The sequence below is a fragment of the Dysidea avara genome, chromosome 9 (genome assembly GCF_963678975.1).
Source record: "Dysidea avara chromosome 9, odDysAvar1.4, whole genome shotgun sequence".
Classification (NCBI taxonomy): Eukaryota; Metazoa; Porifera; class Demospongiae; order Dictyoceratida; family Dysideidae; genus Dysidea; species Dysidea avara.
This window is the reverse complement of record NC_089280.1, coordinates 9509869-9537266: the sequence shown is the minus strand read 5'-3', so window position 1 is coordinate 9537266 and position 27398 is coordinate 9509869. Positions and strand designations below refer to the sequence as shown.

The window sequence follows — 27398 nt, the reverse complement described above, 5'->3', positions numbered from 1 at the left end:
CAACTTGCTGAGTGGCCATTGCATGGTATGCATAAGTATGCTACCAATAACTCAGTGGGCCATGCACACACACACACACACACACACACACACACACACACACACACACACACACACACACACACACACACACACACACACACACACACACACACACACACACACACACACACACACACACACACACACACACACACACACACACACACACAAACACACGTAAAAAAGCCTTCGACTATCATACCCAGTGGGATATCTGTGCTCTACTCCAGACACAGGTGATATAATTCAGTGCAGACAATCCTCCTGAGGCAGGACTATAGTAACCTGCAGGAGGCTGTACCATGTCTTACAGGTAAAACAGTTGAAACCAGGTACCATAATAACAGCTGGGTAGACTGCAGCAACGTGAGTGGGGTTCTTTGTTCAAGGAAAAAAACAATAGCTGAAACTGGACATAACCAAGCCTTGGAATCAAGCCCAGAACCTTCCAATCATCATGCTGGTGCTAACTGGTAATCTTCGTAGGATTTGGTATTTGAAGCTGATAATGTGGTTCTGCTACTTGGTAATGCAAGCTTGCTTGCTCTGTACAGTAGCTGCTGTTTTATGGTTAGGCAAGCCATAAAAATGGCAGTCAGAATAAACTTTATATTCTGCTCCTTTGTTCTTAAACCATTTGGGGGTAGTACATACACACCCATACGTACGTACAGATAGTACTACATTATACACACAAAAGCATACACACACATCACAAACACTCACACCACAAACATGCACACACATATTACACTAAAAAACACACATACAGTATCCACACTATTTACAACATTGTCACTTTTATTGAAATGTCACTGTCTTTACTACTAATGTTCCACAGGTCCCTAAATAAACATAACATCATTGATGCCTCATGACATAAAATACCTAACCAAATATGGTGTCTCCTTACAGTACTGTAAAATTTGTAGACAACTGCAGTATGTGTGCATATGTGCCAGTGCTGGGTAGTATTATAGTCTTGTGCACAGCTGAGCTCGTCCTAATGCGCAAACACCATCTGGTGACAGTGCTCAAATTTCTTGTGTCTGGAAGCACAATCCAGCCAAAATACTGGTTTGCCAATCAGAATCGAGGAGCTGCATTAGCATTAAAAAACAGTGAAAAACCATTCGAAAATGGCTAGGATCAGAACAGGGTGTTTACTAGATGCGATTTCTTTGTTTTATTGTTGTGAAATGTTGAGTCTTGATTGTTCCGTCATATACTTCCAATACATTCATGCAATTGTGCAACTCGTCGATTTTGATTGGCCAGCCAATATTTTGGCTGGATTACACTTCTGGGCCCAAGAGACTCAACCATTGTCACCAGACGGTGTTTGCGCATTAGTGTGAGCCCAGCTGGGCGCGAGACTAGGTGGTATACTGGACATACCATGGTCAGTAAACCAGTTCAAAGGTCAAACATATCAGTAATATCGGCATGAGTAATCGGCATGAGTGCCATTGAGTGTATTATGCTATGTATGAGGGAAGCCAGACATCAGGTCTTTAAAATTTAATTAAGTTATGTGTTTATGGTTTGGTGGTGACCACAAGTCTTGCCTATCAATAAACTGTGAGGTTTCAGGTTACAATGCAGTTGTTAGCTATGAGTAACTTTAATTGTGGTATTGACTGTTTTCATCACAAATAAACAATATCAGGTTGATTAAAAGTGGGTGATTAACAGGATATCGTGAAATACAAGATACCAGAGTGTTCTGGATACCAGGAGCAAATATGCAATACCGCCCAGCACTAGTGTGTGCCCATTCGTGTGTATGAATATCTCATAATATAAACCCACATACATCACAAAATGATGAATCAATTCCACACAATGTTGGCATTGATGAAATAATCCATGTCTCGAGAATTTGCTGTGAACCACTATAAGGAATGCCAACAAACAATGATAAACACAACAGATATAACCACTCTAACAATAGATGCACATTTGTAATAACATTACTGTTTATACATGACTATTCAATATTATTAGAGAACTTAGTAACCACATGCATTATAATACTATTTAACCCTTAAGCCCGCATAGGCCAGAAAACTGGCTCAAATACGCTTGCCTTGCACCAAGTGCTGTAACTTTTGAAGCATCCATCCTCTATATGGTTATGCAATTTATGCCATTCTGCTTGTGATGTAACAAAGATTAAAATGATACCAGGGATTTTTCCCTAACACTAAACAGTGAGACCATAACTAGCCATGTAATAACTCTTTGGCAAGAAAACACACAAACCATTTACATAATGGTCTATCACCTTGTAACAAGTTCGCCCACAATCGAAGTTAAAGATGGGGTGAGAATTTTGAAACACAGAGATGCGACTCACTGTTGTTCATCGCTTCATAACAAGTAAGACGCTGTAGTTACAGTGTTCATTACTTCTCCAAGTAGCCCTACAATGTCAGGGGCGTAGGCAGGATTTCCAAAAGGGGGGTTCTGCCCTAAGTATAGAATCTCCACAGCGGGGGTCTGGGGCCGTGTACACGTGTACACGTGTAAACATGTGTATTCTTATAAATTCATTCGCAATAGCGAGTAGAGGTACTTGAATTCCTCTGCCTGAAGACCTGTAGCTACCCATTTCAGTGGATTTGTGTAAGTTAATTCAGTTCTAGTTAACCAGTATCACGATTTAAAAAACTTAACTCTGAAAAGGGGGTTCGTCCGAACTTTTTGAACCCCCCCCTGGCTACGCCCCTGAATGTGTTGTTTTAGGCTATAAGAATTAAGTTACCTCACCATGCGTGCTCATATTGTGTAAACACGCATTCCACAAAAGTTCTTTGCAGGTTCAAGAGTTAATATGTGCACACAAATCCCTCTTTGTTATAGTAGGTAAAGTAAACTTGCAGACAAATATATTATGGGTAAGAATTAATTTTGTAATCAACACTGCACAAAAGTAGTATACCCCAATGGATTTTCTTAAATCATATGCTTTCGCTATAAATTTAGGTAAAACTATGTATTAACCACTTTTACTCAGGAAAGCAAGTCCCAAACTAATTAAACCTAAACACTATGTTGCTTGCATGCTCATGGAGAGTTTGAATACTGCTGTAACCCAAAGGGTATGTGAGTATCATGCATTTATTTATGATGCGATAGATACATAAGACTGTCATCATTTCTTTAATTGAAATGTCTTGTGGATTTTCCAATTCATAATGTAAGCCAAATTTCAACTCTGTAGACCAATGCAAACAAATGTTATGGCTACGAATTTAAGTGCCTGTAGTTTATCGTTAGTATAGTTGCTATACAGATCAATTTCTTTGCTCTTCCTACTGTACTGCTGTAATTCTTAAACTACTCTCCACAATAGGCTGAAACCTAATAGGTAGCCCATTCCTTGGACACTCTGGACAATAGAGAAAGAAAAGTACAAATTGTGCAAGTTTTTGTCGAGATAGTCACAGTGTTGCAAGCACAACAAATTATAGAGACACACACACAGTATTACATACATCACTAGATCATCTAGTACGTCAATGAATTCAGCCCAACAGCAACCAAGGGTAGTTTGTATATTCATGATAAACTGTAATGGAATAGCATGTAAAAATCAATCAATCCTACATACGTACATCAAATCTCTTGTGGTAGCAACAGAATGCATATGCATGCAGTAGGATTTCCATTACCTAAACACCCACTAATTCTCAAAAGTGCTCAGATCAGTAACTTGTTTGCATAAATGAAGCCTATTCTGAGAGCTCTGTTCAGCTCCTCCTCCAATAGAACATGCACTCACTCTTATAAAATACACACTAGCAATGAATTAACCTTATATGCACCCTAAACACAATCACATCAATTACCTGTTGACATTCAGGTGTACAGTTTCCAGCAGAATACCCAGACACACATGTTGGAATCATCTACAACAGCACAATAAAGTATAGGCTAAACGCACAGCAACGCACTGAATTTAATATTAATTTGGTCTGCAGATGGTGGTCATGAAATAATTATGCATGAGATAGTAGCGAATGCCAGACAGTAGTCAATTATCATAGTACTGATATATTAGGGTTTGAGCTTTTCTGGCCAAAAATATCACCCCAAACCAGCCTCACAATATTTTCAAGGCACCTTGGCAGTTTTGGTTGTTAAATGATAATAACCTACAAATGTATTCCTCTACCAAGATGCAACTACATCATCTGGTTTATATGAATAGAAAAATGTGCAACTTTTATCTTCCAGACCCTTCCTATAACCAGGGCAAAGGCAAGAACATGAAAAATAATGATAGTGAAACACTTATGCAACGCAAGGCAGACTAACGCTCATATCTTCTGTCTCCTTGGGAATATTGACACTATAAACAAAGATTTTGGAACTACTCTTGCTTTGGGGATCACAATGCTACCAAGGTTTTTGGTGTTATCACCTTCCTTCATTGTGAAACAAGTACTTTAAAGTTCTACTGGATTTTTTTTGATTTCATAAATAATTCACCCATTGCATTTATTGCATTCCACTATAAAATTAAATTAACATAATGGGATTCTTCCAGATCCAGTCATATATCATCATCATCCAACAAGTATATATAAGGAAAAATGTGACCCAGTCTGGGAAAACCGGTCTTATCGCCTATTTGAGAAATGCCAGTTTTCAGTATTTAGTGTGTTGTAGCTCGCCAATAGTTGAAGCTATGTGTACCACATTTTCACATGCTTTACACCAATTCCTTATCTTCCAGAGCATCCACTGTACAAGTAGCCAACAGCTAAGTTTCCCTCCATTTTAGATAGTTTTTAAACCATGGTTGACTGCATCATGCGAGCTCCAAAAGGGGAGGGGGAGGGGGGAGGGGGGGGGGGGGGCAGGGGCCTGGAAGGAGGGTAAGAGGCTGTTTAAAAATTTGAAAAGGAAGGGATAGGATGAATAGGCCAAGGTATGGGCCATTTGGGTATCAAAACTGGCTAAAATGAAAGGAAATACACAGTAGATGTCCTTTATTCAATACCACAGAGCTGTACAGCCACATACAGTCATCCCCAGGCTCAACACCAATGCTCCATTAAGGCTCCACACCATACACAGAAAAGCAGCCAGTAAAAGCAGACCACTCAAGTCTAGCTGATTTTGATTGTGAAAGATTGTGAAATCAGATAGTTTATCCACGTAGCTTTGTGTTTTTGGTGAAAAATCGAATCTGCTGACATGGGCAATAAGACCGGTTTTCCCACAAATTAGAAATTTTAACTTTTTCAGTTCGATTGGGGATCATAGAAAAAGTAGTGAAATAAGGAAGGTTGAAGGTATACTAGTGGACATTGGATCCCAATACCCATGACTGAAATAGGTCCACTGGTACATCTGCAGGTGTATAGGCTTGTTTTGCTACTTTTTATTTCTGTGATTCGAAATCGAACTTAACATTCCTAATTTGTGACCCAGTCTGGGAAAACCGGGCTTATCGCCTATTTAAAAGTATTGAGAAATGCCGGTTTTAAGTATTTAGTGTGTTGTAGCTCGCCAATGGTTGAAGCTATGTGTACCAAATTTTCGCACATTTTATACCAATTCCTTACCTTCCACAGCATCCACTGTGCAAGTAGCCAACAACTAAGTTTCCTGACATTTTAGATAGTTTTGGGTCACATTTTTCCTTATGCTTGTTAGTGGTTTACTTTTTGCAACATTATTATGACTGGTGAACTCGCGCATACCACATTAGAAGAAAGAATGGTACCAGGCTTATTGTTTTCATCAGAGCACTGAAATAGTGAAGTAGCCATTACAATTCATTTTTAGCTACGTATGTTCAGCCAGAAGGACCTCTGTAATCAACGGAAAACTCAGACGATTCCTGTTGCAAACATAGGAAAGCCATCACATGGTGCTACCATGAATTGATACCTTATGCTATCAGCAAAGGTGGTTGAGACACAAAGCAGGACACAGGTAAGTCTATGAAGCAATATCAAACAGTGAAAACATCAAGCTTGTGGCCATAGCCATTATCGAGTTACGCTTGTCTGAAGGCATTAGTTAGTGAGGCAGTCAAGTAGGTAGTTAGTAGAAATTCCACTAAAAATATTAGGAATTAAGCATTTCAGGTCATACTGAAGGCACTTTTGGGCTTGGTTGTACTTTAAGCGCCTGTAGTTTATTTTCTGTATTGTCACTGTACAAATCGATTTTTCTGTTGTTGCCATTGTAGCACTGTAACTTCGAAAGTTCTTTGCTTCTAGAGCTGAAACTTTGGTTGACCATCCCTTTGGCTATCAATCTAGACAACAAAAATGTTATAAAATGGAATCAAAAATGTGCTAAAATGTGGGGTTCTTGCAGATCCATATGATCACATATAGCACCATTTTATGAGGGAGAAGATACAAAAAGGCAGTTATAATATGACGTTTCATGCTTTACAGTTTTGGTTAAGTACAGCACATTGAAATAACTCTCACAAGCTATTCCACTTTGTATATCTATAAACTGGTAGGTCATTATCAAGTAACTCTGAAAAATGAAGATATTCCTGGCCAGTGAATGAATTGTCATTTGTTACAAGTAAGCATATTGAATTGCCGATGACACTACAAAATACACAAGACTGCTACTTGAGCTAAACAACCAGTGCCTGAATTTATTACACCATGTAGTATGTCACTTTGGGAGCTGGAAGAGCTCATCAGGGTTATAGACAAAAAAATAATGATGTGATTACATTCAGAAGGATACTAGCTAAACTGCTGTTGTGACAATTTAATAAATCTAGTTCTTCATATGAAGTACGGTACTGCTCAAATGTAATGCCGTCTCGCAAGAGTGCAAGTGATTAAAAAACTTGCTAATTAAAGGACGTGGCACCCGTTTCACTTGCAAGTATTCATTCCGTTTCGTTTGGAATGAATACTCGTGAGCGAAATGGGTGCCATTCCTTTTAATTAGCAAGTTTTTCAATTGCTCTCACTCTTGCAAGATGATGTTACATTTGAGCGGTACCATACCATATATTAACAGTTCTATTGCTCATAGATACCTCCTACCCTTACTAATGTTCATGGAGGTCACATGATGCTGGGAATCCCACAATCAATGGGTATATACCCGAATCGATAGCTAGGATTCATGCATCATAGCTAGGAAAACTTGAGTATCAACTTTCTATGATATAGTACATAAATGTTTAGACATGTAGTAGCCAGCCATGCCACATACTCAAAAACAACAAATTGATGAATGCACCTATGACGCTGTTCACTGGGTTAGCTCTACAAAGTATAGATAGGGCTCAGTTGAGCATCATATTAAAAATTGGCTATATACATCACTGCCTATAAAACAACTCCCTACATTTATACGTAGATGTTTGGTTCAGGCCAATAAATCTGAGTACATAATGCTTTAGTTAGAAAATTAAGCAGCTTTCAATAAAGTTCATTGATCACAATATACACTGCTACTCACCTGTGCTACATAATCACGGGTAATATTATCAAGTCCAATATTGGTCAATGTCTGATAACATGACTGGTCCCCTGGTCCACTAGCACATACTAGTGATATTGGTGCAATGTCCATAGAAACATCCTGTAAAGTGTACATTATAAATGTATACCATAGCTACAGCTGTAGACAAACTAAGTTTAAAATGAAATAGGGATCCAAGTGATAAAAACAAACTAGTGAGACAAGATTATATGAAGATAGATATTACAACACAGCTCTGTGGGAAAATCCCTACTCTAGGATTGAACAAATTGTGATGTCATAGCAATCTAGGGATTTTCTCAGAGTTACGTTACAATACCATGCATTATTCATATAGTCTTGTCTCAGTAGTCCTTATTTACTTGTGCGGCCAAGTACAGCCAGTGTGGGAATGTGACACAGACATGTTTCTACAGAAACCAAGAAAACACAGTTTTCATGTATCCATAGCTTGATAGTGCTTGGAACGAAACTAACCATTTTTGGTGCAAACCCCTCTGTGTGAGGTACCTCCTATTCCAAATTTGAGCTTAATTTGTCCAACTATCACTGAGGTACACCCCTTCAAAACTTGTCTTACTTTATTTGTATTTTCTTTGTCTTCTTGTCACAACACTTAGCTATAACCTGTGCATGCTAACACTTCAAATTGTGATAGCAATAAGAGCATACATATTACAGTACATTTCAGTCCTACACACCAAATAAAGTTATTTGCGATTTTTGAAACATCACACATGCAATGTTTTTGTCATGCCTACAGGGTACACCACTTGCAGGAACCCCTTGAAAATTGGTCTGTGGATGGAGTAACCATCATATTGCCAGTGTGATTTTAAAGTAATCAGGATAATGGCCATGTAGTTATAACTATAACCCAACCAAGTGTAAAAAAAGTAATGCTTACAATGCCTACCAGGCCAATCACTTCATACATATATGGATGGGTACATTAATATAGAAAGGTAGAAAGGCCTTATCAGTGGTTTTCAGGTTTATTATACAACGAAAACCAACTAATGTACATGTAACAAGTGCGCAATCAAGATAGTGCAGTCACCCTAATAGAGTATTTAGCAACACAACAAGTCATCTTGTAGAGAGTTCAGCAAATAAAACAAGTCATACTCTAGAGAGTCATGAGCTATGATACCAGTCAACCCTGTAGAAAGATCAACTGTAGGAAGTTCAGCTACAATCATGTCATCATGTAGAGCAATGAGTTACATAAAAGTTATCCTGCAGGGAGTTCAACTACAATCGTGTCACCATGTAGAGAGTCCAGCAACCTTACAAGTCACCCTGTTGAGAGATTAGCTGCAAACAAATCATCCTATAGAGAATTCAGCTATGTAGTAAGTCACCCTGTAGTTACATAACAAGTCACCCTGTAGAGAGTTTAGATACATAACAAGTCACTCTATACATGGTTCAGCTATAAAAAGGTCATCCTGTAATGACTTCAGTGAAAACAAGTCCCTCCCTACCCATATTAAGTTACAAGTCACCCATATTAAGTTACAATCACCCATCAGCTATAAATACAAGTCACTGTATGGCCCTGTAGATGGTTTAGTTATGTTAGTCACCTTGTAGAGAGAGTTTATGTGATAATAATACAGTACAATTTTTAAAATTCTATAGTTCAAATAAACATATTGGCTAAATCTGCACTATTTCTCATTCCTGTGAAAAAAGACAAGTAAAAACGGAAGCCCAATATGGCCAGCTTTTGGAGTTGCACAATAACAAAAAGAAGTGATATGCCAAAGGTATCATTTGGCATTAACATCATTGCAGCCATTTTTTGGGCACCACAAGAGATATGAAGGATGGTGCGTGTTATAACATGATATTGTGGGAAAATCCCTCCTTTGGCATTGAATGAAATAATTATTATGACATACCAACAAAGGGATTTCCCACAGAACTATGTTATAACACTCTCATAAATATCTCTTGTTTCATTTATTATTTGGATCTCTACCTACTTCATTTTTTAAAATGATAACTTTAAAATCAGTGCTAGTACTGCAGACTTGCCAACTGTATTTATGAGTCCTCCAAGCTTCACAAAGTACAGTTGACAGTAAGGAATGAGCATTTACTGTCGACAACCTTAGAACAGCTATACGTATGGTGCTAACATGATATTGCAACTTAGCAATAAATTGATAGAAAATTACAAAGATCATGCTAACCAACAGGCTTGCTGTACACTACACAAAAAGGCTGGAATACCATGTACCAATACTATTGTTACGGGTAATGTACAGATCTCAGTAAGCTGCCATGTAATTATGTACTTGCAAAAGTAAAGTACTTGGGTTTAAGCATTTTGACCCTGCATTTTATTTCTGGCATCAGTGCTTTTTAACAATTCACATTTATTGTGTATGTACGTATGAGGATTGTCTTAGTCTTCTATACATTGACTATGATGCTAGGTGTATTGCAACCATTAGTCACTAGCACCTGGTTGACTGGGTGTCCAGGTATAATTGCATGTGTTATCATCTTACCTATAGCTGGTAGTATTCTTGCAGCAGTGAAGAAGTTTACAAGAAGAAACAAGAGAAAATACTGTATCCTTTTGAAGATTGCCTACTGAACAACAGTACTAAGTAGCCATTAAATGTTCCAAATCATTAACTTTCTGATATGCCTAGTTGTAAACATGAATGTTTGAATCACATTGTGCACGCACAGCTATCACCCAATTTTCTGTAGAGTATCAACTGACCACCACTATTACTTTACGACGCATTCATGACTATTATATACTTAATCATACACCCAAGCAAGGACAATGCTTCAAGAGTTGCACATTCTGAGTTGTCTTCTTCAGGGCATTCACCTCGAGTACTCAAATTGCTTCTGAATCAGTTCTCAACCAGACCATTAGTAAGTATAAATACAATCTTTTTCTAGTTGTAGAACTAGCAAATATGTAGGATTGATTCAGCCATGCAGCTTTAGTGATATAAAGTATAACACACATAATTAAACTAATGAGTCCGAGGTAACTGTACACTGTATGCAACTGTAAGTATTTTTTGAACATCTTGATGATGGTATACTGGTTCTGTTTATCTCATTATCTGTAAACACATTCATAGCTGTGTGTAAGATAATTCACTAGCATACTTTACATAACTCTACTGTATAACTGTCATAAGAACCCGGCCTTGTTACTTCATTACTATGTTCAGCACTAGACTAGTTTGGAACTTTGACTATAGTCAAAGTGTTATGTCATATCAAAAGTTGTGTAAGATATTCCGGATTTCCGAATGGGTTACGCCCGTTTCGTATAAAATAACACCATCTTCTAAACAAGACGCCATAACTTCCGCGTACTCTGGTTGACATACAAGACGTTTGGTTTATCAGATTCCTTGATGAAGGGCAATTCAATTCATGTGTAAGTTCTTTGTGTAGTAACGAAGGGGAAGCTAAAAAGGAATCTTGTACCGCGAAATTTACATGTTTAGAATGCCCGTAAAAACATGTTTTCCAACATATCTCTGTAAACTAACCTGTTTAACAATTTGTACAGTCGGAGTCTTATTAAGCATCCTTCGCTGCATGGAATGATACCAAATTTAGCGAATTTGGTTGAGGATAGCAACTTGTAAATTGGGATATTCCCGCTGAGATTAAATTTTCCTATAGGTTAATGTATGGAGCACGTATTATGTCATCATCAGCAGTAAACAACTGTCGCTATGGCGACATTTTCCCATTTGTACAGTCGGAATTGGATAGAGAAATTCAAGGGCTTTCTTTTATTGTATGGTATGCTGTAGAGATTTTGAGTTAAAGGTTGTAAATTAGTGTTTTTGTATGTAGCGTAAAATGCATGTATTTTACATTGGACAACAAATGACAAGGAATGATGAGATTTTATGATCAGCCTGTTTTAATTACGTACCAAGTTGAGGTTTCAAAAAAGATATTAAACAGATATTAGATTTATTTAATGCATAATTCTTAATTTTTAAGGGTTTAACCCAGTGTTTTGAAAACTTTTGATGTTGACCACCTGAAAATGCTTGATTTGACAAATCCCATAGATATGTTTTGATACACTGTACAGGGGCGGATCTAGGATTTATAAAAGGGGGGGGCTAACTCAAGATACTAATCTCTTGGGTAGAGGTATCCAAAGCACACTTCCCAGCTTGCAAAAATTTTGAAAAATAAATGCTAAAATACTGCAATTTGGAGACATTTCTATGTAAAATTCATACCTGTAGATATTTTATATACTGCCTTTAGATTATAGGTATAGCCCTTTGAAGCATTTTGCTAATGAAAAAGTTTGGGTAGGTACAGACAACCAAGTACATGATGCACCCCTCTCACAATTGCACAACACTGAATAGGTGCTTGTTAGAATAATAATGTTGAAAGTGGAAAATTTGAACAATACAAGATTGAATCTGAGAGCATTTTCAATGGAAATTGTGTACCTAAATTAAGTATTGCCATACATATTAACTACACAAGTAGATGCATGAATGAAGCCCTTTAAACAGACTAATGCACTTCATTGTATGTATAAGTGTAGGCATGCAGATTTGGAAAAATTCCATAACAGAACCAACTACATGTTTCCAGTGAATGTTCTATTAGAGTAGTTAGCTGACTGCTCTATTAGAGTATCTCGATCTTGTACACCTCCTATGTTGATCCGGGTCCTTGTTGCATAGACTTTAGCATAAATCCACTGATAATACCTTGGAAAGATGTTTATAAGGTGGTTTTATGAGTATTTGTATTATTAGTGATCATATAATTATGCTAAGACAAAATTTCATTATAATACCGAGGGGTCCGCAACGCAGCGAAATCGCGTACGAGATTCAGAATCTTTACGGATTCACCGGAGATTCAGGGATTCCGAGGGATTCAGTCGAGATTCACTAAGATTCCCCGGGATTCATGCAGATTCGCTGAGATTCACCCAAGATTCAGTGGGATTCACTCGAGATTCAGTGGGATTCACTCGAGATTCAGTGGGATTCACCCGAGATTCAGTTTATATTCAGTGAGATTCACCCTAGATTCAGGCAGTGAGGTTCAACCGAGATTCGAGGATTCAATCAAATTTAGCCCGGCCAAAGCTCAGAGGTCGGCATTCTAGCGACTAAATATGTTCACCAGGATATATTAGTGTCAAAAGCAGCTCTAAGGGAAGTTTTGGATTCTACTTCGCAGAAGTGTATTACAGCATCTCAAAGAATATTTATGGCTAGGGATTGTCGTGAGCCTCCCCAGACTGACTCTTTAGTTAGTTAAATGTACATGTATGTATACTTTCTTTATGTTTTGTACTCCCTTGCCATTCCCACCCTGGCATTTTTAACCAACCCTGTCTGGTGGTCGCATGTGACCGAGGATTCCTTAATGTTAGTGTAAATGTTTGTGTCTCATATAATAATGATGGTTTTCTCTCTCTCTTCAGCTAGTGAATATAATAAGTTTGGCATTATAGCTATGTAACTTGGACAACACTGATCAAGCAGCATGGACTCAGTAGCTAGCTAGCTCTTCATATTGGCTCAGTGTGATGATTCCTTGTACCAAAATTTAACTACCGAATGTCCAGCTTATATATATATATATATAGGCTGCCACTATAGTGCCATTAGGCAATTTGCAGTTGTAGCTCCTCGTATTATACAAGTGTAATATTTCTTGTAGCAGATGTATCATGTATATAAATATACCTCATCATTTTTAGTACATGCCATGGAGATGGCTAAGTTGGACTGAGATTCAGAATAAAACTATGTACTATATGTATCTCTACACCAACATCAAGATCATGCATGACAAGTAATCATGTCGTGTGTACACTAACATAACATATAAGGATTTCACTTTTCATTTACAGTTTTTACAAAACAATTTTTGTCCTGGTACAATATTGTTATCAGTGCCTATTCACTCAAAGTGAAACCATTCTTTACACATCATTTGGCCACATCACACCATTTCCTTTTTCTTGTCATTTGGTGACCTACAGTAACAATACACTTCTGTTTTCACAATGTTTGATTGAAGCACTCTTCTCTCCCTGATAGTCGGAAATAGGGCCATTCTTTTAGTCTCAAGGCAAGTAAGTAAGTGTTCTCTCACCAAGCCTTGATTGTACACAATTGATGATGGATCTTGTCCATGGGCAATACTGGTAATATAAGTTGCTGCAAACAGTCCACAATCATTGTCTCCAGATTGTTTGTTAACATTAGCAATTCCAACGGTAAAATACTTGTTCTTGGTAAACACAAGTTGTGACAGCAGTAATCTTGTGTGCTCATGGAGCAAAGAGTACTTAGAATCATATAGAATAACATCAGCACTATCAGCATTTCCACTAGCTGATGCTACTACCCAATGATTACAGTTTACCAAAAGTATCTGCAACGATGTCAATCCTGGGGGCATTGGTGTCATTTTCTGTAAATCTTGTTTGCAAAGAATGAATATGAGGAAATTAGCACTTCAACCTTGACTGTTAGCTTGACTGTTAGCTAGGTATTATTGAAAAAGCACAACATGGCATGCAATTCAGTCCTCAATTTAGTCTCAACACTATTAAGCCTGTTGATTTTATTCAAGGATTAGGCTTTTAACCTAGCTTGACAAAACTTCTTGATGAAACGTGGATTTAACACGATTTAACCATGACAGCAAAGTTTTGTCCTCCATACGCGTCCATACGCGTCCATACGCGAAGTGGTTTGTTTTCTATGTACCTGTCATCATTTAGTCTGCCTTCCACACCTCGCTCCGAGCTGCCCTCGCATCTGTCCAAGTCCTGAGCCAAATCCACTGCAGCTTCAGACATCGAGCTAGCACTGATCGAATAACCAACTATTGTACAACACAGTCAACACCTGAGCTATTGCCAACTATCACAACGTACCAGTGTTAGCAACAGACAAAGGTGAGCTCTTGCGTTAGCCAAGTCAGTGCAACGACACCTCGAACGACACGAGGTAACACCTCCAGCTGATCGCAAATTTTTCGTAGATCACGTGATCAATATCCGGGAAATTCTCGAAAATCTCCGGAAAATCTCGTGATAAGATTCAAAGATTCAGGCCCCAAGGTGTACGAGATTCAAGTTGCGTTGCGGACCCCTCGTATAATACTCAGCATATTGATCAAGTAAAGCCTATAAATATGAAGGGGGGGGGGGGCTTCAGCCCCCAAAGCCCCCCCCCCCCTGGATCCGCCCCTGCTGTATGTACCTACAGTATACAAAATGTGGTAGCTCAACTTACGGGGCCACAATCAGTGAGGGCGGTTCTCCACAATGCTTCACATTCAGTACTACACGCAGTTGCCAGATCATCAGTAGCAGGAAAGTCAATAAACTGTATCACGGCCATTACTGCATCACTGCAGCTAGTCATCGCAGTAAATGCGGAATAGGATATATCACACACACTCTGAGCCCGCGAAACTGTAGCAGCAACAAGTAAGAAAGTTGTAAGTACCACTACTTTCATCTTCCCAACGGAGCACACCGAGGAACACACTTCACTTCACGAATCCTGTTACTATAGGCCACGCCTATGTCCCATGATAGAATACGTTGTTTGGTATATCTCCGTAAAACAGTACTCGTAAAACAGTCAACGCGAGAATAAAGATCAATCACATGAGATATTAAAATCCGCGTGTTGCTCCAACAAGGGAACTCAGTTCCAAACCAAGGGTAGTATTAGTGATGGGGCACTAAGGGTAACGTACTACGATAGTTGGGGTTTTGTTTCTTGCAACTTCATTTTTCACGTTGCGGACCCTACAGTAGGTGATGATGACCTTTTTTTTTTTTTTTTTTGGTCTTCAACCTACAGCTAGGCTGAAGTTGCAATATTTACTCAACACGAATCGAACACTCAAAATGTGGTCTCGTTCGAGACTAGCCGAAACATAGCTCTTATCGCACGCCTCGGCTTTAATTAATCCGGGTCAATCCCAGGGGCGGATCCAGGAGCTGCAAGGGGAGGGGCACAAACAGGCTAAGTTGGTAGGTGGTTGGGGAGAGCCATATTCTCTTGTAATGTTAGTTGTTGCATTTTGAAGCAGCAAATAATCACCTCTTAGTAGTGTCTCACTGTTGATTCTTGTCATTTTGGCCTTTGCAGTTGGTTGTGAAGTCTTAAAAACTGTGTAAAAGCCTTTGAATGTCTTAAATAACAGAGACACGATAATTATTTTTAGAGGCGCTTAGTACACATGAAGGTGCTGGGTACTAATTTACAGATAGTTTGACATTGGTTCACTTTGATTTCAGGTGAATTTGTAGTAAAATATGCATATTTTCATAAGTTGATCTTGGCCTTAGTATTTTCTAAAAGTATGGCTGGCTCCTCTATACAAAGTCAGTGGGGGGGACATTTGCCCCAAATGCCCCATCCTGGATCCGCCATTGAATCCGGGTCACATTCGGGTCAGTGGGTCATCCGGGTCAGCAGTAGTGACCTGGTTTCAACCAGCGTTGAAACCGGGTCACTACTGCTGACCCGGGTGACCCACTGACCCGGATAGCAATCCGGGTCAGACCCGGATAGCAATCCGGGTCAGACCCGGATTTGACCCGGATTTGACCCGGATGTGACCCGGATTAAATTAAGCCGAGGCGCGCGATAAAAGCTATGTTTCGGGTATTCTCGAGCGAGCGAGACTACGTTTTGAGCGTTCGATTCGTGTTGAGTAAACGAGTAGTTATGTGATAACTAAGCCGGTAAGTTTGTAATTTAAAATGAGTCAGTGGGTTTGGTTCCACGTAGCTACTGTGAGTTTACAGACAGCAATTGGGTGTGGCTTCATACATACTTAGTATTGCAATTTCCCAATATATTAAAAAGGGTGTGGCTCACAAAAGCACTTATCCTGCTGCAAGACTAGACCTAGACTATATACAACTCATACATTAATCGATTAGTGGGCGTGGCTCCACGTAAGCTTGCAGACAGAAACGGACACAGTTTCATGCTACAGACTGCACTTACTAATAAATGGGCGTGGCTGAGCGTATGTTTGTAACGCGATAAGTGGGCGTGGCTCACGAAAGAGCTACGCTACTAGCGTTTATAGGTTCCACGTCGTTAAACGATCAATTTCGTTTCTCACGTGATCCAATCCGGGTCAGACCCGGATAATTTGTAAACCGGGTCAGACCCGGATGACCCGGAGAAAATGTGACCCGGTTGACCCGACCCGGTTTCAACGCTGGTTTCAACGTTGTAATACATGGCCATGCATATATAGAAAGATGGCATAAAAAGTTGTTAGTCATGAAAATTTTAATAATAGGGATTTTATGTGCCTATACATGCAGCCCATGCAAAGCAGACAGTTGGCTAAGTAACGACAAAATTAATGGCAATATAACACTGAAAGCAATAGAATTTTAAAAGTCCCACTTTTCCTGATTTTCACCTGTAAGTTCTTGTTACAGTTAACAATTCAAATGCAAACTCTGTAATATTATTGGTAATGAAGTTTGGGTCAGATCAAAGAACAAGGAGGGGAAGAGTTGTGGTTTACATGTTTGGTGGCATGTGTAATAGACTCTTGGCTGCCAGAAGATAGTGTACTCTTACAGGCCTGTGACCATACATTTATTGTACTAGAGGCCACCACTGTGGCATAACATCATGCAAGCTTGTATAATACTAGACACACCTTACTAATTGACATCATGACTCACTTACTGGATTTTAATTGCCTGAACCAGACTGTCAGAATGAGAAGGATTCCAGCTGCTGTACTAGCATAGGTGTTTTGTGAGTTAATATTGTGCTATAACCTGGATAAATAGATTATGGATCACCCATATCATAATAATATGGATCACCAGCTAGTTTAAGGGCTTCAGTGTTTCCGCAAGGGTTTAAATTAATCATTCTAGGAGCACTCCTCAAAGCATACAATGCTGGAATGTGATAGCTGCTCAGCTATCAAAGTAAAACCCAGGGGAGACCTCAAGTCTGCCATACTACATTCACTCATGCTGCTCTCTTTTAGTCATGATTCACAAAGCTGAAAATGTTGCTATGGTTTACTTGATGCTTCAGGAACCTATTATTCTCAAAATCATAAAATAAGAGGGAGCCTAGTAAGAATGCTAGTTTGTGATCATGAAGTAAAATAAACTCAGTGCAAAATTTTTTGAGGTTCAACTCCCATTCCTTATTAGCATTTATGGAATTTTAAGTGCAGGAAAATATCTTGCCAAATACGTAATATACTGTTGAGGAACATCTAAGTTAAATACTGTGTGTTCTCTACTATAACAAGTACACAAAAAATTTGTAATTTTCAACTAGAGTAGGGACCATAACATATCAATAAAAAGTAGTGAAACAAGCTGGAGTAGTGCACAATATTATATCACAGTAAAACACAATAAGAAGTGTTATATCCCTACTGTGCATTTCCATTATGGAATCTTGAGCACAGTAGGGATATAACACCTCTTATTGTTTTACTGTGATTTAATATCGTGCACTACTCCAGCGTGTTTCAGTACTTTTTACCAATATACTATGGTCCCTACTCTAGTTGAAAATTCCAAATTTTCCTGTGTACTTGTTTGTTAACTTTTTTTGTAAAGACTGGTGAACCCACACATACTGGTACCGCATCTGAAATGGTGCTGTGCACCCCATCTATATCAATTAATTATCGTCTGAAAAGTGGAGTATCCATTACACTTTGTTGTTGGCTATGTTCAACCCATTACACAGCAGTATGAATCAAGAGCTGTTTGAAAAGCACCTCTACAATCAAAATATCTACTACGAAAAATACGGACGATTTCCATTACGAAGGGAAGCCACCATGTGCTATCGCCAAATTGACACTTTTCGTTGTCAGCAAAGATGAATGAAGACACAAAGAAGGACAGTAATAAGTGCGTACTGCGGTATGCGTACTGTGGTATGTGTACTGCGTTCCATGAAGAATTCATTGTGCATACTGCGGTATGCCAAAAGGCACCTGTTGGGCCGTAGTGACATTGAACAGTGAAAAAATTAAGCCTGTAGCCTTAGCTGTTATCGAGTTACGCTTGTCTGAAGGCATCAGTCAGTTACTCAGTCAGTTACTCATTCAGTCATTAGAATAACCTGATAATAATAAATTATTCTTAAAACTCCGTAGCAACTTGTTGAAAGTGTTTCTGGTCGATCTGAAAGCTTGTTTGGGCTTAGTTTTACTTCACCAATACTGCCTCATCATTGTCAGGGAAACTTGAGACTGGTTTTTGGGTGATGTTATTTTGTGGGCCACACCTACTCCTTTGTGGTCCCTACTATACAGCACTATCGTACTGTATGATAAAGACTGCTAGGCCTGATACACTCTTTGTGATACTTGACATGCAGTTCTACCAAAATGAATAACAGCCTATACAGTGATCTTCATTTAGACTTATAATGAGGAGGGTTGTCAGCTTAAACAGGCTGTAGGACCAAAAGTCCTACAGACCTTCAGCACGTGTGCTGTAAAGTCTTAATAAACAAAATAAAATAAATTATGTGTGGTAAATTTCATGCAATAGCTGTTTATGAAAATGCAATGTAGGCATAAATCATAAATAAAAGCATGCAGTGATGTTAGCATAATCTGTGCCGTTATTAGTACTATATATATGCTTATGTATTACTTGTATTACTTTATAGTAAACACTAGTCATCTTTTTAGAAGTGATCGATACTGTTTGAAATGTACTACATGATAATATGTGTACAATTTTTCATATAAAATATTTTGCATAATACGATAGTACTAGTGTAATAGTAAACCAGGATACATAGACACAATGGCACAAGAATCTACAAGCTACATAGTAAAATATTTTTGATCTCTGTCCCTTTTTCTAATTACATACTTATGCACAGCATACCTAAACATTACAAAACTGATCAAAGCTATAACAACCACAACAGCATACAATCCTATGGCAAACCCATTATCATCGTCAATGCACTTGCAAATATCTTCACTATAGCAAATATTAAATGTTCTGAATACACTGCTATCAATTTTGGATAGCACAACAAATAATAGTGATCCCAGCAACATGGCAAATCCTTCAGTGGAGAACAAACATCCCAACAGTAGTCCCTTCATGTAACCTGGTGACTGAGCATAAATGAACTCCACAACTATAAGGCAATCATTAAATGAAATACACACAATATTACAATTTACAAGGATTGAAGGGATTATATAGCACTTGTTAGCTACGTGGTTCAGTAGTCTATGAATCATTCAATTGGATTTATCCTATGCAGGCTATGCTCTCTATAGTAGCTTTATAGAGGGCAATTAGATAACTAGCAGTTTTTACGGTGGCATTGTCGAAGTCCTAACTAGCTTATCTCTGTTTGTCTAGGAAGCCAATTTTCATATTCTAGAAGTAGCTAACTGCTGTATTAATAATTATTGATATTTTCTGGCTTTTGTTTTGGAATAGGCATTGTTTCAGTCAGTGACAATTCTAGAGCTGACATACAGGGGTAGTAGGGGCACAGCATGAAAATTGTGGCGCAATTACATAGAGTTTCAGTGCATGGATCTGGAGGCGAAAACCCAGGAGTTTTGCAATTCAATTAAAGGGCTTACTAAAAACATGAAAAATACTAAAGCTAACAATACCAATATAAACTGCAACTTTCCCCCAAGAATTTTCAAAACTTAAATGCCAGTGCCCCCCATCTAAAATTGTGTGTGTTTTTTCTGTAGTATCTTATAGTCAATTAAGATTATAATCGCACTGCGTTTACGGACTAATTTAGGTCCCTAGCAACAATTATTTATGCAGAAGAGCTGCTGTAATACCTTTATGAGGGTTTTTTTATCATTTATAAGAGCCTAATTTATTACTACCTTTTTGATACAAGATTGTAGCCAGAAAAAAAATTATGTTTTTCAGTATATATAGCAGTGTGACCAATTTACTAGAATTTGCTGACTGCTTAACCTTAAACAGTACTAAATTTCTGATTGCTCAGTATCTTTTTCTTACTTAGCTGATTAATTGACAGCTGTACATAACTATGTAATCTAGCACTCTATGCACATGTGCACAATATCATTATTTTTTGAAAGCAAAAAACATCATGTGCTCAATGCTAGGAATTTTTTAAAAAGCTAGGAATCGTATGCCCGGAAGGTAGAGTTACTAGTAAAAGTATAGTGCATAACATAATTGTGTTGTGGTGATTTATTCCTCTTAGGGAAAGTTAGGCAATAGAGCACTCTATTATCCACCAGGCAATAGAGTGCTCTCTTTGCTCTAAATTCTGTTGTATATAAAAAATTGTGGAATAGCAACTTTTTGCTAGACCATGCCCAAAATCACATATACAGCTGTGTCATTGTTGTGGAACATATGGAGTCTGGTGGAAAATCTTGACTTAAAGTACAGCCTAAATTCAGCAAAATGATAAAATATATTAATTTTACACAATGCTTTAGATTAAAATTGAATTCAGAGGAAGTTGGTTTATGTCATCAAACATCCTATGACCATTTGGTACGTATATAGCCATTTTAACCAAGAATATTCCTAGCTGTAAAGAATTTGTTCTATACATAATGCATAGATCAATGCAATAAAGCTTCGATCAATTACAGGATATCATGCATTGGCTGTTTAGATGTGCAATAATCACATGTTAAGGATGTCAGGTAACGAAGATCTCAGTTTACCCTGTGTTAAGTCTATTGGTAACTTGTGATTACTTTCATATGAAGATAATACAACAAACAATTGCTAGCTATTAAACATAAAGAAGTGAAATCAGTGGCGGATACAGGGGGGTTGCAATGGTTTCAGCTGAAACCCCCTCTGAAAATAACACGCGCCCCAAATTTGTTGACAAGTCATCGTGTGAGTGATAAAATCGCTACGAGTTATACATAGTGTGTTACAGAAGGACTTTCTACTGGCGAAATTTCATACTTTTGCCTTTGAAATCACAATTATGGCATTCAACAGCAGGTTGTGACCCTTTTTTTTGGTCTTCAACTTACAGCTAGACTGAAGTTGAGTGGAATCTGAAACCCCCTCTGAAAATTTCTAGATCCGCCACTGGAAATAGCTATCCTATTTACATCCACATTATTCATGCAGTCAGAATTAACTTACTAGTGGCTAGTGATAGAGCTTCAGCTACTCCTTGAAATAGAAATTGTGGTACAATATAATATATGCTGATGTTTGATGCAAAGTAAAATATACTGAAATTATGTGAATGTAAATAATCAGGATACTTGACAGTGTTGGCAAGTTCTGTAAATTCTGCGTCATCATGTCTCCACACTTCAAGGGCTAAAGCACACACAATGCTCAGCATACTAAAACATATCCCTGCAGTGATTCTGTTTAGCATAGTTCCCATCCACTGACAACATAGCATAGGATAAAATATCCTGTCCAATATTGGAATGAGGATTATTATAGTCAAGGTGGAAATACCCAAACACCATTGAGGAGAGATATGAAGTTCATATTGTTCTCTAAGATCTTGTTTACAAATGGATGCATGGCTATCAATAAGGTGTCCATCTTGTGAGAACTTCAAGTGTAGGGCTTGTTTAAGGTAAACACTGTAGAGCTGTAAAGAAATGACACATTTTAATAGGACACATATTAATATGCACAGATTTTATGTGTACAATAGTGGAAACTCTTACAAGTACAAGGAAAGGGAGTTTGATTAGAAATCATAAAAAAAAGTAGGGAAACAAGGGAGGTCGCCTACACCTGCAGATATAATAATACTAGTGGACAATTAACACCTACTTTAGTCTATATATACTGAACAAGTACACAGAAAAAATTTGGAATTTTCAACTAGAGTAGGGACCATAGCACATTGATAAAAAGTAGTGAAACAAGCTGGAGTAGTGCACAATATTAAATCACAGTAAAACAATAAGAAGTGTTATATCCCTACTGTACATTTCCATTATGGTATCTTGAGCACAGTAGGGATATAACACTTCTTATTGTTTTACTGTGATTTAATATTGTGCACTACTCCAGCTTGATTCAGTACTTCTTATTAGGGCTGGGCGGTTTCTCGGTATTATAGTAATACCGCGGTATTGCAATGAAACGATATCTGTATCGCGTAGATTTCGGTGAAACGATAATATCACGATATCGATATTATTACGATTTTTAGTGTTTGTGACAGCTTATTAAGCCCTTAAGGTTGTTATAATGCACCTCAAATAATCACGTGATACTACTGCAAACAAGGACCTAGTACTAGCTAGTCAATTTTTTTTTACAAAGATCGAGATACTCTAATAGAACAGTCAGCTAGGATCGAGATACCCTAATAAAGCAGTCAGCTACTCTAATATAGCAGTCATCTTTAATAACCGCGATAAATAGTAATATCGTGATATATTTCTGCACGATATATCGTGAAGCGAAACTCCAATACCGCCCAGCCCTACTTCTTATCAATGTGCTATGGTCTTTATTCTAGGTGAAAATTCCAAATTTTTCTGTGTACTTGTTTGATAACTTTTTTTTTGTAAATATTATTATTATGACTGGTGAACCCATGCATACTGCATCTGGAATGGCACCACACACCCTAGCTATATCTATTATTGTCTGAAAAGTGAAGTATCCATTACACTTAATTGTTAGCTATGTTCAACCATTACACAACATTTCAGATCTAGAACTGTTCGCAAAGCACCTCTGCAATCCATGCATACTGAAAGAAATGGTGCTGCATGCCCCAGTTATATCAATTATCATCTGAAAAGTGAAGTACCCATTACGCCTTGTTGTCGGCTGTGTTCAACCTGTTACACAATGGTACAAATCGAGAACTGTTCGAAAAGCACCTCTGCAATCAAAACAGTCACTATGAAAAATACAGATGATTTCCGTTACTAAGGGAAGCCATCACGTGCTATTGCCAAATTGACACTTTTCGCTGTCAGTAAAGATGTATGGGACACAAAGGAGGACACTGGTAAGTCCATGAAGAATGCATTGTACATACTGTGGTATGCCAAAAGGCACCTCTCGGGCCAAAGTGACATTGAACAGTAAAAAAATAAAGTCAGTAGCCTTAGCTGTTATCAAGTTACGCTTGTCTGAAGGCATCAGGCAGTCAGTCAGTCAGTAGAAAATTCCATTAAATAAATTATTTTTTAAAATTCCGTAGCAACTTGTTGAAAGCATTTCGGGTCGATCTGAAAGCTTGTTTGGGTAAGCTTAGTAACCAATACTGCTTCATCATTGTCAGGGAAAAGTGAGGCAGGTTTTTGGGTGATGTTATTTTGTGGGCAGTGTTGGGCAAGTTACTTTGTAAAAGTAACTAGTTACATATTACATATGTGACCGGATTTGCAAAAAGGTACCTTTTCCACACATTTTACATACCAGCAAACAATATGATGTAACATTTGAATCCTTAGATTGAGTAACTTGCACTTGGTATCAAATTGTAGCCAGATACCATAGCTACAGTCATAAAAAAATTTCAGGCAATGGTATGCTATGATTAAAACGTTATGACGCTTCAAAGTTCAAAAAATGGGTCAAATTGTGTGTGTGAAAAAGGTACCTGTTTGCAAATCTGGTCACATATTACTTGCAACTGAACTATTTAGTTACAGTTACATATTACCCATAAAATAAAGTAACTGTAATAATATTACATATTATATTACTTTGTGTCCACAGCCTTAAGCTGTCACGTATGAAACTACCACCTTATCACGTGACATGATTGCGTTGTTGGACAATCTGCAAATTTTGGTTATAAGTAAGAAGCTGGTGAATAAGCTTCATTCAGTAGGCCTCGTTACTTCGTTGTGGCTAGCCGTTACTCAGAGGACAACTAACGAGATTAGTAACTTCGTTACTTGTAGTAATAATACTACATAATATTAGATTCGTTACAGTAACTATATTACTTAGGTAACACGTTAAATTTGTAAGTAAAGTAACTTGAGTTTTATTACTTGCTATTATAGTGTATTTCGTTATATTACTTAGTTACCACAAAAGTAATAATATTATGTAACGCATTACTTATGTAACGCGTTACTCCCAACACTGTTCACTAGTATATCTTCACATGTAGGCGATCTCCCATATTGTACCATATGATTAAGGATTGAAATAATGTCCACTATATAGTATATCTTCACATGTAGGTGACCTCCCTTGTTTCCCTACTAAACTTTTTCTATGATCATTAATTAAAAATTTTCCTTATACAGTATGACTGGTGAATCCACACATACAGAAAGAATGGTGCCAGAGTTAATCTTTTTGTCTGAACACGTACCCAAATACTGACTGGAGGAAAGTGAAGTGGCCATAATGCTGTGCTTTCAGCTATATTTTCAGCCCATTACACAACGTTACACAGTAGAAGCATCACTGCAATCAATCTGGTCACCATGGAAAATACGGACAATTCCTGTTTACAAATGTAGGGAGACCATAATGTGCTACCATGAATTAACACCTTGGGATGTTAGTATGAAGAATGAGACACAAAGGAAAACAAAGGTAAGCGTGTACATACTTCATACTGCTGTATGCCAAAAGGAACAAGTCGGGCTGAAGCGACATCAAATATTGAAAAAATCAGGCCCATCCTTAGCCATTATCAAATTATGCTTGTCTGAATGCATTGGCAAGTCAGGCAGTCAGTCAGCAGAAAATTTCATAAAAATTTTGTAACCTATTGGAAGCATTCTGGATCACACTGAAGACACTTGGTGCCATGACGGTATTTTTAAGGCTTGGCCAGGAAAGCTAATATCTTCATGATTCTTAATAATACAGTACTATTATACTGTATGATTCTTTTGAGGACACTGGAAAGCTTCCATATAAGGATAAACTCTTACTAGTCTTATATAGCTTTAACTGTGACTTCTATAATTATTGCAGCAAAAGTGGGCCAAATATTTTATTAAGGTTTCCAAAAAAATAATATCCTTTTTAAAGACTCCACTGTAACTGAAATCCATGCTAAGCAGACATATTACATACATATACTGTACATTAATATTAGATTCCTGGCTAAATAAAGTAAACAGTACTAGCTAATTGAGTGAGATGTCTTTAACTCACCAAGAATGAGACACAAAAGAAGCCAACTAAAGATGACAGGATTCCAAGTATCCTTAAAAATACTTTGACATCTTCTACCTCCTCATCTGTAAAGCTGCCAAAATGAGTCTGCTTAACAAGATCCAGTCTAGATGGTTCTGGTCTCCCATCATAAGAAAATGCACTTCTCTCAGCAGGCTTTTTTACAGTAGTAGCACATCGTAGTACTCTGAATATCAGTAATAAAGGATTTCCGACTTTGTCTGTTTTAGTGAACCATCCACGTCCCAATAGGTTTATCAAAAGAGCAATTGTACATGAAACAGTAGCTACCAAAAGAACATATGCAGCACTGATAAATCCAAGTAGGTAGTTACTAAGTGTACTGACGAAGAACACTCCAGCACTCCTACACCAGTAGTACCAGTGGAAATATGAACTAAGTTCATCAGCAAATGCTCCGGTTAACTGATCCACCCCATATGGTATCAGGTTTACATGAACTCCTGCCAGACCTGCTGCATGCACTGTACAGATTAATATGGTCACAGCAATAAAGCCTGCATTAGTTAGGTAATCAAATGTGTAAGCTTCAAATATTGCAACGTGTATAGTTAGCAAACACTGTGTCACAAACAGAAATATCCAACTGTAAACCAGCATCTTCGTCCTTCCAAAATATCTGTCTGCAAGAAATCCCATTGGTAGACAAAACAATAAATGTAGTGATCGTAACAGCAGAAAAATTGCAGGAACTCGCTCAGATACCACTCTGTCACGACTCTCCAATTTTTCCTCGTAATCTTGGTCGATGAGGTATGCACTGAATATATGGGCTAGGTACAACTCAGTTGAATAAGAAACTATCTCATACAAAATGAACTGTAACAGTACTAGATAGACTCTTTTTCCACGAGGCATTGGTCTGACAATACAAGAGCGACGCCAAAACGATCTTTGGTAGCTATCCTCGCGAGAATATGTAAGTAATGCAATACGACCACTTGTAAGATCATTACGGACGCCCATACTCGTGCTCTCCTGCAGCTCGCGACTTGCGCCGCCCATTGTCTCGTCCTGGATCGTTTGGTTCGTTTTCATCTTTGAAGAATATATTTATCTGTAGCCAGTCTCACACGTTACAATATATTTTAACCTGTAAAGTCACTAGTAAGGGCGTGGCTCTGCTAAAAAAAATTAAGAGGCGTTATTAGTAAGCATAGCTACACCTAGAGTATAGCAAGAGTTCATAATATGTGACTGGCCCTGCAAAAATAGGGCATGTGGGCGCATGATCTTTGCCTACTTTTTCACATTTTCATCACTCATAACTTTTTATTCCATTATTCTATGGCTATGCAATTTTCCACATTTAGTAAGCATTTAATTGGCTTTATGATGCAAGTTACAGAATGCAGATAGTCTGTTCCAGTGCTGAGATATTACCTGTAGTGTGACGGGGTGTAGTTTGTGCCCACATGCCCTGTTTTCGCAGGCCCGGTCACATATAAAAAGAGAGAAGAGTGTCCTACTGCAGTATAGCCTGAACCATAGATAGTATATCTATGCCTGAACCAGATAGTAGGTCCCCTATATAATAATATGCCTGAACAAACTCGAATCTCAATGTTATGATGCAATACTAGACTTAATTTTTACTAACGAACCAGACATGATCAATAACTTGTCTTATCTCCCACCTCTTGGTAACAGTGACCATATTTGC

At 38.0% G+C, this 27398-nt stretch overlaps 2 protein-coding genes across 2 annotated transcripts in view; both read right to left on the bottom strand.

The window, feature by feature from the left end:
* Positions 1-15130, bottom strand: part of LOC136266308 (uncharacterized) — a 50734-nt gene extending 35604 nt beyond the window's left edge. Inside the window, exons 1-5 of the mRNA XM_066061317.1 lie at positions 14829-15130; positions 7507-7629; positions 3897-3956; positions 3543-3616; positions 1859-1937 (exon numbers count right to left, since the gene is read on the bottom strand). Coding sequence (XP_065917389.1) covers positions 1859-1937; positions 3543-3616; positions 3897-3956; positions 7507-7629; positions 14829-15056 — 564 coding nt within the window. The 5' untranslated portion in view covers positions 15057-15130. The remainder of the gene's footprint in view (positions 1-1858; positions 1938-3542; positions 3617-3896; positions 3957-7506; positions 7630-14828) is intronic.
* Positions 15131-19274: 4144 nt separating this feature from the next.
* On the bottom strand, positions 19275-26834 carry LOC136266312 (solute carrier family 15 member 4-like). Its single transcript, XM_066061322.1, has 3 exons — positions 25694-26834; positions 21716-22184; positions 19275-19727 (listed from the first exon to the last, which is right to left on the bottom strand). Exons 1-3 carry the CDS (start codon positions 26771-26773, stop codon positions 19402-19404), a joined length of 1875 nt encoding a protein of 624 aa, XP_065917394.1. The 5' UTR covers positions 26774-26834; the 3' UTR covers positions 19275-19401.
* Positions 26835-27398: the final 564 nt, after the last annotated feature.